Below are 19,022 nucleotides of genomic sequence, written 5' to 3'. Positions count from 1 at the left end.
ATGATAAAAAACGTAAAACTATTTTTCGCTATTTACAAAACAAACGATACTGTATAACTTTTTTACAAGAAACGCATTGCTCGAGAGAAAAACAAAAACTGTGGGAAATGGAGTGGCAAGGGGAAATTCTGTGAGCCAACGGTACCAACAACAGTAGGGGGGTAGCAATACTCTTTAACAAAAGACTATCATATGAAGGGCTTAACCACGCTGCGGATCCTATTGGACGGTGGTTAATGGCAACGATAAAGATTAACAGCATGATATTAAATATCACAAACATATACGGCCCCAATAGAGATGATCCTCAGTTTTTCGAGGACCTATTTCAAAAACTGCTTATTACTCAAAATGCCGGAGCTACTATAATGGGAGGAGATTTTAATGTAACGCTAAATCCTGCGCAAGACAGAAACATCCCGACTCTTCGAAACAACAACCAACATGACTGTTCATAACCTTTCAGACCCACTCAGATTTAATAATCTTGGTCTAAAGGTTTTCACGTGCATCCAAAACAATCCATACGCCGCTAGTAGAATTGATCATACGACGCTAAGGTGGGATGGGTTAAAATGCCATCTGAGAGGTGTAACAATCAAATTTTGCGCGGAAAAAACACGAGCTCTTAAAGCTGAACAAAAAGAGATTGAAAATAAAATTAAAAAAACAGAATCCGAAATATCGAGAATAATCAACCCGTCGACGGAACTTTTACAACAAAGGGAAGCTCAGAAGAACATGCTTAATACCTTAGTAGAAAAGCGGACCATGGGCGCAATCGTGAGGAGTAGGGCGCTTTGGACCGAAAAGGGAGAAAGAAGCACTAAATACTTTCTAAACCTGGAAAGAATGCGCAGAGAGAAAAATACTATCTATAGACTTAAAAGCGATAACCGGGAAATTACAAACCAACCGGCAATAATAGCGGAACTAGCAAACTTTTACCAGAAACTATATGAGCCAAATCGCACAAATTGGAATACTAAACAAATCGCTGCTCATCTCGCAAGCCTTTCCCCCCCTCGCTTGACCCCAGAGCAAAGTATGGTGCCTGCAACCGAAATTACAGAAAAAGAGTGCTTACTCGCAATTAATTCAATGCGGAACAATAAATCACCAGGCAACGACGGCCTTCCTATCGAATTTTACCAAGCCTTCTGGCCGACATTAAAACCCGTATTCATGCAAGCCGTTCAATTCTCAGGAAAAAAAAAAGTATTTTATCCACAAACCAAACACAAGGTGTCATTACACTTGTACAGAAAAACACAAGGACCAACACTATGCGACAAACTACAGACCGATAACCCTTCTAAATTCAGATTATAAAATAATCTCAAAAGTCATAAACAACCGCATGAAATGCTTCTTAGACGATCTGATCCACAAGGATCAGAACGGTTTCATAAATGAACGATATATCGGGGATAACATTCGGCTCATGTTTAATATGATTGAGTACTGCGACCTAAAACAGATACCGGGAGCTATTATTTCAAGAACGGTTTCATAAATGATCGATATATCAGGGATAACATTCGGCTCATGTTTAATATGATTGAGTACTGCGACCTAAAACAGATACCGTAAGCTAGTATTTCAGTAGACATGTATAAGGCCTTTGATACAATAAGTTGGGAATATATAATCGAAGCGCTAAAAGCATTTGGATTCGGTAGTAGAATTATAAAGTGGATTCGGACAGTGTACGATGCGCCAAAATGCAATCTACAGGATTTTAATCTAATTTTCCAAATCTACAGGATTTTAATCTAATTTTCCAAATATTATGACGTTTTGGTCATGCTTCTGGCTCTGTGACTAATCTGAATAAATCAAACGCATTCTACGTAGGAACGAAACGGGATTGTACATTGCGCCCAATGGGTAATGAATGTCTCGCATGGCCTAATGATCAAATAACATATCTCGGGGTTGTCGTTCCACTGGAAATACAAAGGAAAAGAATTTTCACGCTTAACTCCACCACTATGATAAAAAAGTCGACACACGCCTAAACATCTGGTCTAGTCGTGCGCTGACGGTTCTCGGGAAAATAACGGTCTTAAAGTTCCTTATCATTCCCATCCTCACCTACAAACTTACAGTCTTACCCGAAATACCGCCGCAAGCGTTTATTAAAAAATTAAAACAGAAATTATTTCGTTTCATCTAGAAATCTAAGTGGGAAAAGACAAAAATGTGCACAGACATAAAAAGAGGCGGGGCTGGTATGATCGACATTGAAACATATCTTTTAACACTAAACCTACGATGGATAAGAAACGCGCTAGACCCAAATTACCACGCTCCCTGGAAATTAAATGAAAAAGAGTTTGTCGACCAACACGTTATGACTGTTGCTATGTTATCACCAATGAGAGATGGCTGTGCCGAGTTTCTGCGCATATTTCCACTGCGCGCCTTATACAAATCAGTAGTTCTACTGCGGCGATTGCTTAAGAAAGGGATTATCTCGGACTATCATACAGACCCACGGCTATTATGATTAAACCCAAAAATTAAAACAAAACAACAAAGCTTTTTAATCAGCCAGTTTTTAACACATGGCATCTCCTCCTATCATGACCTCATCAACGAGAAGGGCGAATACATGGGATACAACGAAATAATAAAAAAATGGAAGGTCCCATATAAGGAGACAGATTTTTGGAGCTATAACCGGCTTATAAAAGCTATTCCGGAAGAATGGGACAGGGAGGAATTGCCCCCAAATCAAACAGAATGTAGAGAATACCCCGAAAAACTGCTAAAAACGGTGATGGACTGCCAAAACACCAAACATCTATATAAGACATTAGTGAATATATCCTGCGAGCAGACAAATAAACAGGGTCAAACGTGGGCCACGTTACTAAATATCGACCCTGATTGGGAAAAGGTATACAAAACCAACTACTTCTGTACCCTGAAAACAAAATTCCGCTCCTTCCAAATAAAGCTAAATAACCTGGCGATAATAACAAATGATGAACTGTTCAAATTCGGAATTGTTGACTCAAGCCAATGCGTTTTTTGTGAAGATGCAATATTTTATGCACATGCCCTAAAGTAACTTTATTCTGGAAAGAAGTTTCCGACTGGATATGTGCCACTTTACGCACCCCATTTGTATTTCAAGATGAACATTTTCTTTTTGGTGTGAGTGATAATCCGTTAGCCTCTTGCTTATTACTATGTGCTCGATTCTGTGTATAGGCCTACCGCTCCAAAGTAGCAAAGAATGAACCGAGATTGCACATGTTCCTAAGTGATGTAAACAGAATGAAAAACGAAGAATGGATATTATCAAAAAGCAAAAATAAGAAAGATGTTCATAACTTAAAATGGAGTAACTTTTAAGAGTCAATTATACATCGTATTTTCTATTCGCTGCAGTGTATTTTCAACTAACTGAGCTTGTTGCGCCTTTTTATAAAAAAAGAGAGTAGTGAAAAATGCTCCAATTTTTTTAAAGGGCCTAAACACACCCCAAATGTACTTCGCTTTAATCGATAGAGTGTGTTTTTCTAATTCCAACGACACCTTACTTGTTTTAATCGGTTCTGTATAACCAAAGATATTAGCTCAAACACCGTGAAATTCAAAAAACTGATTTGAAAGTTGCGTGGCGAAAAAAATTGAGAAGTGTACTACCCACGTGACAAACACGTCACAAAATTGTTGAAGCGTGGCCGCTCTCATTCAGAAAGGCGAGAGGCAGTGTTTTCAGCGAAAAACGAGAGAACAAAAAAAACGCAAAAAAGCACAAAAAAACGCAGGTTTCGCTTTTACGAATGAATCAGTCAAGTGACTAGTACGTTCCTTCGTCACAATCACGGAGCTCGTAGTAAAAAAAAGATAGCGCTAGAGATCACTGTTTGAGGACGAATATCTCCGCCTATACTGGACCAATTTTAATAAGCAAAGTATTTTTGGAATTAATAAAACGGTCGCTTTATGAATTTACCATAAAAAATAAAAGTGACGTGGGGTGTGTTTAGGCCCTTTAAACTTAGAAAAACGTAACTCTGAGAAAAAACGATATGGCGTCTTAAAAAGTCAAACACTGTGCTAACCGAACAATTGGAAATAATTAATGAACTTCGTACTTTTTATAAAAATCTATATGATCCTGGGCCGCAACCGATACCAATATCCGATATCAGCAATCACTTAAACTCGCTATCGCTACCAAGACTTAGCCATAACGACACTCTCAATCTTGAGCAACCTAAAAGGGTAGAAGAAATACACTCAACTATAACGTCCATGCCTAATAATAAAACGCCCGGGAACGACGGACTCACAGCAGAGTTTTACAAAACCTTTTGGCCGGATATTACAGTATTCCTTATCGACTCGATTCGACGCACTGAAGCTAGGGGCATGTTGTCGAATTCCCAGACCGAAGGCATAATAACACTGATTCCGAAAGAAGATAAAGATCCGTTGCTTGCTACAAATTACCGACCTATCACGCTCCTTAACGTTGATTACAAAATGTTTCTAAAATAATTAACTCGAGAACTAAATCTACCTGAGCTAATACATCCAAATCAAAATGGCTTTATGAAATGGAGTTTCATTGGGGATAACATAAAACTGTTGTTTGACGTGATTGACTGCTATGATTCAGAAAACATCCCAGGAACGGTGCTCAGCCTCGATTTTTTTAAAGCCTTTGACACGTTAACCTTTAATTACATTCATGAAATGGTAAAACACTGGGGCTTTTCGAAGTACATACAAAAATGGATCAACATTTTTTTACAATAATCCGCGGTGCGCAGTAACAAATAACGGGCATGTGTCTCCCCTGTTCAGGGTTGGAAGAGGTTGTAGGCAAGGAGATCCAATATCTCCTTCACCCTCCTTCAAGGAGATCCAATATCTCCTTCATCCTTCTTGCCATTAAAGCGTTAGTTGCAGAAATTCGTGCAGCTGATTTTACAGGTATTGAAGTCAACGGCAATCAGATCAAAGTATCGCTCTTTGCAGATGACACCGTTATATTTACAGACGGCACGCAGAAAAGCTTTAACAGTATCTTTAAAATTTTACATGGGTTTGGGGTTAAATCTGGTTGCACAATTAACCTTAAAAAATCTCAAGCGTTTCACATCGGTAGCAAACGAAAGTGTTTAAGCAGGCCAATGTCGGGCCAGGGACTTAGGTGGCCTCAAGATCATATGAAGTACTTGGGCATTGAATTTCCTATTCAAAATGAAAGCGATAAAAATTTAACAAAATCCAATTTAACAAAGCGCTAAATAAGATTGCAACTCTTCTAAACATTTGGTCAGACAGAGCCCTTACAATGCTTGGAAAGATTACGGTAGTGAATACTCTAATAATCCCGATACTAACATATAAGGTAAGCGTGCTTCCAATACCAATCCCGACACAAATTGTAAAGTCCTTAAACACGAGAATTTTTCGGTTCGTTTAGGGATCAAGATGGGAACGAATAAAAAGAAAAACGCTGTGCCAAGTGATAAAGCGGGGAGATGCAAGCATGATCGACATCGAAGCTTACACTCTAGCCCTACAGTACCCAAATCCAGCATATAAGTCATCGTGGAAACTTATTGAATCCCGTTACTTTAACTCAGAGATCTTACTGGCTACATTACTATCAACTATACGTGAAACGTCCATCGAATTCAAACGAGTGATATACCTATCCGATCGCTACGAACCACCTTACTAACGATTAAACGTATTTATAACTGTGGAGCGCTGGGCGAGAAAATTAATAGCACTAGAATAGATGTTTATGGTTGCCGGGATAATAAACTACTGTCAAATAATCAATGAAGCGGGTAACTATATGATCTATTCAGAAATTTTCGAAAAATATAAAGTGAAAGACAGTAATACCGATTATAAATGTTATAACGAACTAGTAAAATCTATACCAGACAGTTGGGATAAGGGTAATGTCGAGATAGAGAATCATGCCGCTGACGCAGCAAAACTGCTAGATGGCGTTAAAGAACTTTACCGAGAAAGCAACAAACTCGATTTACCGAGAAATAACTGGCGCATTTAAAGATCCGAACCCAAAAAACACAACAAAAATTGGCTCTAATAGTGGGATACATTGAAGATTGGGAGAATTAAGAAATTATTTCTGCACAGTCGAAACAAGATTGCATCGTAACTAATGAACTACTATTTAAATTGGGACTTAAAGACAATGACAGCTGTGTTTACTGTAGAGATGAAACTGAAGCAATAATCCATGCTTTTTATAATTGTCCAAAACTTAAAGACTATTGGTATAAAGTTGAAAACTTGATTTGCGCAAGCAGTGGCGCAGCCAGGGGGGGTTTCGGGGGTCGCGACCCCCCCCCCTTTTATAAAAAAAAAAATTTAAAAAAAAAAATTTTTTTTTTTTGAGAATTGAAAATTAAAATTTTTTTTTTGAGAATTACAAAATTTTTTTATGCGGCTATGACTTTGAAAACGTATAGGTTCGTTTTAATTAAAACATGCACTACGTCGAGGCTGTGGACTATGCTTCTGAAATCTGATAATATGGTTTTTCAACCAACGAAACCAACAAACCTTTAACGAAAACGAGATTTTTATTACGCGATAACGTAAGTATCAAATGTTTTTTGTATACAAAGAATACGTTTACACAAGTAACTTTAGTCTTCTTGCTTTTTGCTGACTAAACTGCATAACAATTTCGTCAGAATCGATATTAACGTCCCGATGAACTGCGAGCAATGCCAGACCGTTTAGGCGTTCCTGTCCCATTGTGCTGCGAAGGTATGTTTTCAACAGTTTTAACTTTGAAAACGATCTTTCCGACGATGATGTTGTTACAGGAAGGGTCGCTATTATCTAAAAAATACAAATCGTTCGTGGATAAAGGTCACTTAACGAAAAAGAAATAACGCGCTACTTACTTTCAGAAGTGTATGTATATTTGGAAAGAACTGAGGATTAGCAGAAGCCAATGAAGTTAAAATATCTACTGGCAGGCTGTCAACGTCTGAATTCTTCCACTTATTTTGCCAGAAAGTTATTTCAGAATGAAATGTTTCCTGCACATCGTCCGTCAGATCAGCTTTATACAAATTTACCAGCTCGTCCACTGCTGTAAAATCTGTAAAAATGAAAAAGCTGTTTCTGTATACAATTCAAATAAGCCAATACTATAAATTTAAAATACATACCCGTGGTAAGCAAGTGCTTTGGGACCAAACGAAAGCAGGTCATTGCCCTTTGAAACAACACAGAAAACCGCTCTTCCATTTGTTTTAATATGTCAACTATGAATGGTTTAAAAACGGAATCGTGTAAATGATCTTCTGCTGTTGCTGCCTGAATTCCTCGAGGTAATATTAGATTTGTGGAAATATTGTTATTCGATGCGAAGTCAAGACATTGATGGTACAATTCAGAAAAAAATTGCCGTGAATTTTCGTTCACACTTTTTATTTGTTGAAGCGTCGTGGAGAGCATGTTGTAGCACGAGATCAAGTCAACACTTTTACCTTGCAATGCGATGGACAGTCGGTGAGAGTATGACAAAACACTGGCCAAAATTCTTGAACGGCAGATGAGACCAAAATCCGTTAAACTAGACTTAAGACTGGATGCTTTGTTGGCAGTTGCAGTATTTGGGGAATCCTTCAGCGAATCCAAGGCATGGAGTATAGAAGAATGTAGCTCAACAAAGATTTGCACAGCCTCATGGCGTTCTACCCATCTTGTCTCGCAAAGTAGTTGTAGCCGTCGCCGATTATTCCTAGGTATTAAAGCTTCAATCGAAGAGCTTAAAACCTTTTGCCGTTGCGGGGTTTTGAAATAAATTGCTGCATCTTGGATAAACGCAAAAGTGCGAGCAATTGAAGGTACTTTGCAAGCATGTGAAACAATCAAATTTAGAACATGTGAATTGCAGTGTGTGTATGTCGCTAGCGGATATTTGTTCAGCACGTGCGCTTGAACACCACGAATCTGCCCTGCCATGTTTGCCGCTCCATCATATCCTTGACCACGTAATTTGGATAGATCGAGCCCCCATATCTTTAACGTTTCAATAATTGAATTAGCAAGCGCATGTCCTGACATATTTTCCACAGCCACAAAACCCAAGAAGTCTTCTCTAATTTCTGGTTTATTGTCGTTGGCCACCTCCACATAACGGACACAAATAGATAGTTGTTCGATTAGCGAAACATCGCTAGTTTCGTCTGCTAGAACTGAGTAAAAGACCGCATCTTTCACCTTGTTCACGATGCATTGCCGAATGCTGCTCTCGTACAAATTAATAATTTCGTTCTGGACTTGCCAACTAATGTAGGTTGCATTACGCGGGGAAGTTTTAATGTGATCTAACAATATTTTATCTCCAGAAGAAACCTTGTAGCGTAGCAATGCTCGGAAGTTCCCTTCGTTTACACCACTTTCAAAATCTCCGTCATTTACACTTAAAGGGCCGCTATCTCTATGACCTCTCAGTGCAAAGTTTTGACGTCCACACAATTTCACGGTATCGATGACACTCTTTAAAAATTCTCGATTCTGTCGTATTATTCCACGTTGTGATGTCCCCATTTGCTCAATCACATTTCCTGTTGATGGGTTGTATGAAGCGAGGAACCCTTCTGCTCGAGCCTGAGCTGTTCGGTGGTATTCTTTTTGATAGTGTTCTTTTATTAGCTCTCTAGCTTTTTTGATATTTGTCATTGGTTGATTAACGAAAGTGCCTAATGCACTCCCGCCTGCTCGTGTTGGGGCAAAAACGACGCATATTTTACAGAAGGCCCCAAGCTTTACTTCACTATATGCCAACCAGGGATATTGTTCCAACCACTGTCTCTGGAATTTCAAAGAAACCGTTTTGTCTTTCACATTCCGAACAAACTTTGGAAAATCGTATTGTAAATTTGGCTTCCAACATTTCGTCAGTACGTTGAATTTAGCAACATCATCCAGATTTGTTCTGCCCTCAACAAAAGTTCCAATATCGTTAATATTTAAAACTGAAAGGTTCTCAGCAGGTTCAACTAACTGTGCACTTGGAATTGCTTCTATTCTACTCGGGCCTGCAGTAGTGTCTAAGTCACGATGCTGGGTAGATTCGTCTCTTTTAAAAAATGTTGTTAACCTTGCCTGCTTTGCTGGTCGCTGCATATTTGTATACTTGATTTTAACGATATTGATATACTATGGTAATGTGGTATATTGCTTCTTTGTATCATGTGACTTGCAAGCCTTTGTCTTTTTTCTGCGTGTGTATGACCTCATAATAAGAGAAAGAAAGATAAAAAAAACGAAGAGAAATCATTAACTTGGACGCATCTTGGGTCGGAGGGAATGCCTGCAGAGTCTGTATATTTGGTTTTGATAAATTGTGTCTGATTTTTGAACGCGAAATGACGCTATCCACTCTTATGATTTCTCCCGTTCAGAATAAAGAAACAATAAATCGCTCTAAATTAGTGTCCGAGATTTCTCCCGTTCAGAATAAAGAAACATTATATCGCTCTAAATTAGTGTCCGAGATTTCTCCCGTTCAGAATAAAGAAACATTATATCGCTCTAAATTAGTGTCCGAGATTTCTCCCGTTCAGAATAAAGAAACATTATATCGCTCTAAATTAGTGTCCGAGATTTCTCCCGTTCAGAATAAAGAAACATTATATCGATCTAAATTAGTGTCCGAGATTTCTCCGGTTCAGAATAAAGAAACATTATATCGCTCTAAATTAGTGTCCGAGATTTCTCCGGTTCAGAATAAAGAAACATTATATCGCTCTAAATTAGTGTCCGAGATTTCTCCCGTTCAGAATAAAGAAAGGGGGGGGGGGGAGGGGTTAGATGTTCTTGTGAACTGCTTATTGTTGTGTGGTCAATTTTGTATTTATCGATGTAGAGTGCAGGAGAAAGTCCCCGTAGTAAAAATTTTTGTTCAAGAAGTGGAAAGGATCCAAGCCACTGAATACCAAATAGCCAAAATACGTGGTCTTACTTCCACGCATTTTATGAAATGGGGTGCAGCCGTTTGTTAATGTTGTAACTGCAACCGTACTGTTGTTCGCGTAATTTTTATTGCAATAAAAAAACAAAAAAAAAACAACAAAGAATGAACCGAGATTGCACATGTTCCTAAATAATGTAAACAGAATGAAAAACGAAGAATGGATATTATCAAAAAGCAAAAATAAGAAAGATGTTCATATCTTAAAATGAAGTAATTTTTAAAAGTCAAATATACATCGTATTTTTTATTTGCTGATGTGTATTTACGATCAACTGTGCTTGTTGCGCAACATATAAATATAGAGAACACAATGTGGACTTACAGAGGGAAAAAAGAAGCAAACCAACATGTTAAATAGATAGGTTACGGTATAAAGTAAAAGTTTAACAGGGAGGTATCAGCAGACCTGACCATTTATATACATCTAAATTATATACATATAAATAGAGAACACAATGTGGACTTACAGCGGAAAAAAGTGAGCGAATCAACAGGTTAAATAGATAGGTTACGATATAAAGTAATAGTTTAACAGGAAGGTATCAAAAATTAACAGTTGCAACGGGTTCTACAGCAGACCCGACCATTTTAAATTATGTTTCGCGAGTGAATTGTTATTAATAGCAATAATACGTTCGGGTCGTTTGACAGAGGCAATTACGGTGGTAAAAGAAAGTGTCGAAGGAATTTGTTTTTGCACTTTACTGCGATAATTCGTTGAATATTTTCAAGTTTGCCGTCGAAGTTTATCTTGAACAGTGATGAGTTTAATTGCTGTTGCTTACGGGTATGGTTACTAACAAGTAAGTGAAGGTGTTTGTGGGCCACGTCAGTTTTGTTCCATTTAATAGTTTGTCAGTAAAATCTCTTTTTGACCCAATGTATGAAGCGATTGAATGGCGATGCCTTTAATTTGTTCTCTGATTTGAATCGCCAGCCCCAGTGTTTCGACAACAGGGGTCGTGAATTTTTTTCGCACAATGTGCAGCAAAATGTGCACCTCGAAATGTGCAGCTCGGTGCACCAAAATGCAATACCGGTCCTGATTTTTTCGCGGCGAGCTCGCCACTCCTTTTTCGTGGTCACGCCAGTCTTTCTTCCTCGCCACTCTTTTTTCTGGTCATGCCGTTCTTTTTCCTCGCCTCGCCACTTCTTTTTCGTGGTCTTCGATTTTCTTTACTATATTCACGTCACTGCCTTTTACTAATCAACTTAACAACAACTAAAACAGAGGTGAACATTTTTCAATACAAAAATTTTATTTGCAGACACAACAGAACCAAGGAACCAAGGAAATAACTTTAAAATTTGATGCGTTGATTCCTAAACACATTCGGTGAAACCACCTGCTGCATTGGTCACAGGAAATCTGTTGTAAAAAACAATTAGACTAGTTGTCGAATGTAGATTTTAAAATTATTTTTAATCTTAATCTCACCCAATCTATTACTTTTTCGCTTTTTGCCCACACAAACTGCAAAATTCATCTTTTGGATCTAAATAGAAAGAACAACAAACGCTTGTGAAAAAATAATCCACGAAGAAGTTCTAGTAGTACAAACCTGATGCATCTAGAATGGTTTGTTTGATTTTTAGTCGCTCGTTATGAAGATGGTTTGTGGGAAAAAAACAACTACTTTTATTTTCCACAACTGCTTCAGCAATCTATAGAAACAAAAAATGAACTCTCATTACCATATTTAAATCCAAACTAGCGCTTGAACACAATTATATTTTTCAAATGGCCAATAGGGTAAGCTTACTTTTAATACAAAAATCCCGCAATTGAACGAGTCCATCTGTATAGGGTGTTGGATGGGGCATTTGTTCCACGGAATTCTTAACAATTTTTTGTCCTTTTTGTTTGTTCTAACTTGAAGATAGTTTCTGGTAAAAATATAAATATTTTTATTCTGTATGAAATAATACAAGTTGTACACAGTGCACTACTTTAAGGTATATTACCGAAATCTTTCTGTGACAGTCAGATAGTATGTTGTGTTGTCCACACCAGTTGGCTCAACAACACCAAGTGTCTGTTCATCTATGTTTACAATCTGCATTTATTGAACAAATTTGAAATATACATTTTGTTCGAAGTTGTAACAATCTAACATACCAATAAATTCCAATTGTTGCCATTTTTGTTAAAACCACCAATAATCTTTTTATATGTCAAGAAATTGATCTAAAATAGATAGACAGCAGGTTATAGGATTACCATATAAACAGAATTTATGCTGAACATCAGTTGGACAAATCTTACCTTGTCTAGCGTATGGCGTTTGTATATTTCATCCTTTTCATTTAGGATGCTGCAGTCTAGCACCAAGATATTTTTATTCTTTGTCAGTATGTTTAGGTAAAAGTCAATGGTCTGTATCAGGAGCAAAAATAGTATTCAAAACATAAAACAGAATTACAATTTACTAACAACCATTCCATCCAGCCAGTTTGAACCAGATAATGTTTCGTACGAACTTTCCCTTAATATATACCTTCCATCATCAAATGAGCAGGCTACCAGGTCATTTGGTGTTTCTATTTGGTGAAGAATGTCCATCTATATTTGAAAGAATACAGAGTTAGCGGATATTTTGAATACTGAATTGTTCAGTATCTTGTGATATTGTTTCTGAAAAGGTGCACCCATGAATACCTTCAACAGCGGGTGGGGCTGAACTTTGCGGAGATGCAGATTGAAATGGGTTTAATGTCTGATTGGTGATTATCGGCACTGATTGTAACAACCGTCTGTCTGTAAGAATATAGCAAAAGTTTACATACATTCACACACACAAAATAGACACTATCTATACTATAGGAAACTTACCTTGGAATGAAAGCACGCCAATGCCGGCCTCATTTCTAACAATTGGTACACCAAATATTTGTTTTAAACTTTGTTGGAACTTTTTGTTAATTGAAAGATTTTTAAGGTGAATTGCCAATCTTGTATAAAATGAAAAGTTTGCAAAATTCATTGTGTGTACGAAGTGCCTGAAGTGTAAAGAAAAAATTGTAGATGTAAACAATTAGGATTTAATATTGTAATTACCGATCTTTTGCCATTCTTGAGTTGGCTTGTTCAGCAGCACTTGAGTTGAGAAATTGCAAGTTTTTACAATTCGCTAAATTGCGAAAGCTTTTTTCGGGTCCCTTTTTTTTGAATACAAGTTAAATTTGTCAAATAGGGAGTAATGAGCATTACTGTCCTCAAACTTTATGTCGGTGGCCACCAATTCGCCATTATTTGGCCTTTTCAATATTTTGCTTATTCCACTTATGTGGTCCAAACATGCCTGGCTTTCGGTTTTCACCGTGATGTGCAACCTGTTGTATAACATTACAAAATAACACAATAAAGTAAAATAAAATTTAAACTAAGTTTTTTTTCTATCACCTGAGATGCAATATCAGATATCAAAACTGTTGGTTGCTTCCCAAAACTAAGCAGTCCATCAACATAATCCCTGGCACTTTCGTGCCTTAACAGGGATTTGAAATAGTAGCAGATCCCATGTGGACATCGAAAGTGAACTTCACCTGCTGAAGATATATTAGTTGTAAAAAATTATCAGTACATCAAAAGGTTTGTTTAACTACCTCCACATTTTCTAATTTTTTTTAAACATTTTAGGATAAATATCCTTAAATAAACACAACTCGTGTAAATTGTTAACGATATCTTCAGTGGAACCCGTGCTGGTAATTCCTAATTGAAGGCAAAACTTCTTCAACGAGTTCTGCATAAAGTTAATAAATTAATGGTACAACAGTGCAAGCGAAATTAATATACATATAACATAGCAATACTCTAAATGTACCTTCATCTTTTTTATGCAATGCATCCAAAATTTCTTCCTGTGAAACTTCATTTTTCTTTGGTTGCCATTTAGTTGCTTTAAGCATAAAACATTTCTTATGTTCTGTGTCTGGAACATAATCAGATTTTCTTGTTTGTTGACCAAGCCATGGGGAAATAACATTGTGTTTTATTTTTACTTTGAATGGGTTGTTGGCACTATCTGCAGAACAAAAAGATTGAATTTTAAGATTTTTAAGATTTGCGAAGTGTTTAAAAAAAGAAAGCAATGATTAGCAAGAGTAACTGTTTGACCTTGACGGTTACATAATAATGTGACAACATTTAGGGCGAAGAAACTAAAACATCATTTTTACCATAGAAACCTCTTCCTAGGATTTCTTTTTCTTTATTAGTCCAGGAATCTTTACAGTTTATCTCATCCTTCCAATCCACTTTATTAGATGTCTGAACAGCATCAACTGTCAATAAAAAATTGTAATTTACAAGTCGCCCCCTTTGTCGGTACGCAGTCTTATTATTTTTACGATGTACTGCACTACTTGGTGCAGCATTATTTGAAAAGTAAAAACCTCTTGCAGCAATTTGCCCAATTTCCATCTCCAATTAAAACGTCTGGATTGAATCCACACTTGTAAAAATAAAATTCATATGCGCAATCTCTCATAGCACAAAAATGGGTAAAAGCATTACGAAGATCAGTGACAGGAATGCTTTCATCAAATAAAATCCTCAGACTGCTTTCCACACTGACATGATACTTAAGAAAGAACAAAATGTGCAGATCCAAAATGTGCAGCTCCAAAATGTGCAGCTGGATGCATCGATGTTTTTGGCGGTGCGCATCGATTTTTTCCTGTTTGGCACTATAGTGAAAACATCTCCTATACACCTAAAGTGCGACTTACGACATGTATACACGTATACAGATTAGTTTGGCAGGTAGGGGTTAGTGTTTTGGTGGTAGAAGTTAGTGGTTACATTTAGCAGTAACAAGGTAAGAGGGGACAGTTCAAAATGTTATTAATTTGGAATTATACGGAATTTATAGATTAGGGACCTTTTACTTAATCTCCTATTTTATAAGAGCAAAGATAATTTTAACAACATGTTTGTGAAGTTGTAACATGAACTTGACCGAATTACAGTACATTGGGAACAGTGTGAACTTTGCTTCTTTGGGCAAGATGACATTATGGTTTATGTTGCTCTTGCACACATGAAGAGCGCAGTGAATTTGATTATAAAAGTGAACCAGGTTTGTACATCAGTTAAAATTCACTAATTTGTTGTACTATTTTTTTTTAACGATTACTGTTTTAAAGGGTTTGTACTCATTTGCATAATGCCTTGCGCAGGAATGGACAAAGCGGGTGGTGGGCATTATCACTGCCCTTGTTCTAAGCATTTTTTCACCGGACTGTAAAGAGGCATTGTTATACATAGGACCTGCACATATTATAGATTCGGACTGTGGGCTAACGTCTTATCTCTCGACGCCCACACTATCATGCTAATTAGTTCTTGTGATTTGGAAATTCACCAGTTTGAGTAAAAGGAAGGGGCTACTGAGTGAATAAATGGTGAGCTATGTTAAGATCCTCCTTGAAAACAGTAAAGAGAGAACTAGAAAGTAAAAAACGGTGCCAGTCTTACTAATGCAAAACATGTGCATCGGAAAGGATTAGAGGAGAGCACTAAAACAAGTACAATATGTCAACAAATTTAATTTGCAGATTGCATAGTTTGACCCAAGAAGACCAAGACTCTATGCAATGCTTTCCATTTAACAAAATGATCCCGTAACATATTCCATTAGATCGTTCATGCTTCCCCAAACAAAAAAGAAAATGTTTGTCTAAAAGATCAATCGGTTTTAGAGTACCATCGATCCAATTAAGCTACAGTGTTTGAAATGGGAATAATTTGGAAAGGTAAACAGAATCTATATTGTTTGCTGTTGCACTTTATAAATGCTTTATACTATACACAATATTATTTTATGTTTATTTATTTTCAATACCTATCACAACTATAATAATCACACAATACTTTCCCTGGCTCTATGTAATTATTTAATTAAAGTAAGTACATTTTGTACTTGTTTATCTGTCCCTCTCAGTGTGCTGCTGTGTGCGCAGTGTACTGCAGTGACGACTGGCCGAAATTTACATTTAACTGATTTGAGTATCATGGCTATACAGTTATCAACATACTAGGGTGGGCCCAAACTAATTTTCTGATAACGTTTAGGTGACATGTACTTCAGAAACATTGCTGCACACTGCAGAGACTGTGACACACTGACAATTTAGGGGTACTGCTAGTTTGCAGATTGTGGCAGTGTTTATAAATATTGAGACATTTTCAATAATAATTTGTAGACTACCCCTTTTATCCTGTAGGCTTATGATTTTTTTTTAAATAAGTAGATTATCAACTATGTATAATAGCTTGTTATATTCCCTTTAACAATATTTTGCAGAATCATGTAGCAGTGGAAACAGCTGTAAACCTGACACTATAAACACTGGGTAAAATACCATTAAAACAAATAAAAGTTTTCATTAACACCATTGGTATGGCGCCATGGCTCAGTGGTTTAGGCATTTCCATCGAAACCAGCAATGTCTCTGGTTCAATGCTCAACGGCGATACTAATACTGATTGGGTTGTCCATATCAAATAAAAATCACATGAGGATAGAAAAAATGGTGCCAATAATACTCGTCCGACTGCAATGCGGTGTTACGGCACCGGTCGCACAAAGAACCTAAATGGACTTTCTTGGGATAATGGGCCAAATCTGGCCTAAATCCCAGACAAGGACCTCATCCATAAAAAAATACCCTATTATTGTTTGTAGATTGCATGTGACCATTGGTATTATACGCGACATCCGGTTCGAATGTTGAGATATTTACTGCATTTGAAAAAAAAAACAATGTGAAATTTGTGTTAAATTTTAATAAAATTTTGTTCTTTACATTGTCTGAAAATGAGTTTTGTAGTCTTTGAATCTCTGATAAATATAGATATATATTTGTGTGAAAGTCAGTCTATACTGGTAATAACATTAGAACCACTACGGGTGGACCATCAGCTTAATGCTTTGATTTATAGTACACTTCCACCTAGCTGCACTACTTGGTGCAGCGCAATAAAATGTGTGCACCAGCTGCACATTTCAAGGTGCCCATTTCAGAGCTGCACATTTTGGTGCACCGAGCTGCACATTTCTAGGTGCACATTTTGGAGCTGCACATTTTGATGCACCGAGCTGCACATTTCAAGGTGCCCATTTCAGAGCTGCACATTTTGGTGCACCGAGGTGCACATTTTGCTGCACATTGTGCGAAAAACTCGTACGAGTCCTACTCGTGTTTCGATTGCAAACCAGAATAGTGTTGATGAAAGCGGGTCTCCTTGTCTGATACCTCTTCTAACCTGAAATGATTTTATGATATAAAATGTTCATATCAACCAGAATTGTTAAATAAAAAACCAACTGTGCATTGGTTTATATTACAGTTGTTGCCTTAGAACAACGTTTTTATATATATCCACAACAATTTGTTGTTTCGTGGCCTCAGATATAAATAGTGCGGATCTTGAACGACACGTTCTTTTTTTCTAACAAATAGACAAAATTTTAATAAAATTGAATAAAAGTTAGTGCATAACAATACATTATGTATTTGTAGCAGGTGAATGTCATGTTTGAGGTGCAACGTCTTTTAGAAATCGTTTTTTAATTTAAAACCTACCTGTCATCCGTTTTATCCGAAGTACCCGCAGAATCCGCCTTTTACCTATTTTCTTTGCCAAAAATTTTGTAAAAATTAAAACTCTTCTGCAGTATAAATAGTTTATATTTATAGATGACCGTGTCACAAGCACTTAAAACGGACCGCCAAACGTTTTCTTATCCAGGTCGCAGTTTAGTCATAAACTAAAGGATTACCGCATGTGTCGTGTTGAACCGTTACGTTCGATGTTCCACTTTTTCGAGTAACGTAAATTTGAAATTTTATCATTAAAACACCAAGGTAGAAACAAAACTTTACGTTTTAACTGTTGGTGCTAGTGAGGTATGTTTGCTCTTTCCCTATCTAAATACGTTATCTGCTAAGCGCTAAACGTAACTTAACTTAAAGGGCATACCAACAAAAAAATGAAAATTTGTATATGGATAGAGATGCCAAAATGTGACCTAAAGGTATAAACATTTCCTAAAATAATACGGCTTTTAAAAAAAATGCATGAAAAAAATACATGGGACTATACAAAGAAGACGGAAATTTTTTTCCGCTAGAGGCGGTAATTATTTAAATTAAAAAATACGGAAAAACGAACAAAACAGCACTACAAAGTGTTAATAAGTGTAAAACAAATTAATTAAATAATAAAAATAGCTTTCTAAATACATAAAACACTAGTAAGAACATATTTCCCACATTAGGTCGGTTATATACGCTCTTTCGTTATGTTTACTGTCGTCGAGTCTGTGGTATAGCGGTTTGCGTGCGGTCGTAAACACTCTTTGTTTCATTTTTAGCGGGTTCGAGTCCCGCAGTGAAATACTTTTTTTATATTTTTTTTTCAAGATTTTTTTGTTTGACGAGTTTGGGGTTTAGGGGTTAGGGGCTAGGGGTTAGTGTTAGGGGTTTATATCTTATGTGTATAAACCGTGAAACTAACTGCTCCCCATAAAATAGAGAAACGAATTTGTCATCGCCTCCAAGCGGAAAATATTTTCCGTCTTCTCTGTATAGCTCCATGTGAAAAAAATCCAACTGGAGTAAAAAAAAATCTGCTGTTCCGACAATGCATGGAATTTCCCATAAGAAAAAAATCACTCAATTTTGATCGTTTCCATTTTCTAAAATACTTAGAAAATCCAAATTTTATTTCCGATTTGGTATAATGAATGCTTCTTCTTTGTGAATATAAAAAAATTGAACTTTATTATGTTTTAATTTTTCGATTGAACCTAACATATATACCGATACCAGATTATGCTGACTCAGCAATTGTTTAAATCTAATATTCAACACGAATAAATGACTTTTTTGGTACAGTAATAAAAATGGTACAGTAGGTACCAGTGAGACATATTGAACATATTAATTAAAAATTAACTAAAATAAAAAAAGTGATGATTCAGCATGTTATGTAGCCACG

The 19,022-nt window shown here is 36.7% G+C and overlaps 2 protein-coding genes across 2 annotated transcripts in view; both read right to left on the bottom strand.

Annotated features, from left to right (window-relative positions):
- The window catches only part of LOC149724194 (uncharacterized), an 84,022-nt gene that overhangs the window by 27,859 nt on the left and 37,141 nt on the right, over window positions 1-19,022 (bottom strand). The gene's annotated exons all lie outside the window — the stretch shown is intronic.
- On the bottom strand, window positions 6,578-9,162 carry LOC149724197 (52 kDa repressor of the inhibitor of the protein kinase-like). The gene is made up of 3 exons (XM_089893265.1): window positions 7,197-9,162; window positions 6,927-7,126; window positions 6,578-6,861 (listed from the first exon to the last, which is right to left on the bottom strand). Exons 1-3 carry the CDS (start codon window positions 9,160-9,162, stop codon window positions 6,649-6,651), a joined length of 2,379 nt encoding a protein of 792 aa, XP_089749391.1. The 3' UTR covers window positions 6,578-6,648.

Source organism: Ciona robusta, unplaced genomic scaffold, assembly GCF_009617815.1.
Source record: "Ciona robusta unplaced genomic scaffold, ASM961781v2 AP042738.1".
Classification (NCBI taxonomy): domain Eukaryota; kingdom Metazoa; phylum Chordata; class Ascidiacea; order Phlebobranchia; family Cionidae; genus Ciona; species Ciona robusta.
This window is presented reverse-complemented; position numbering and strand designations above follow the sequence as displayed.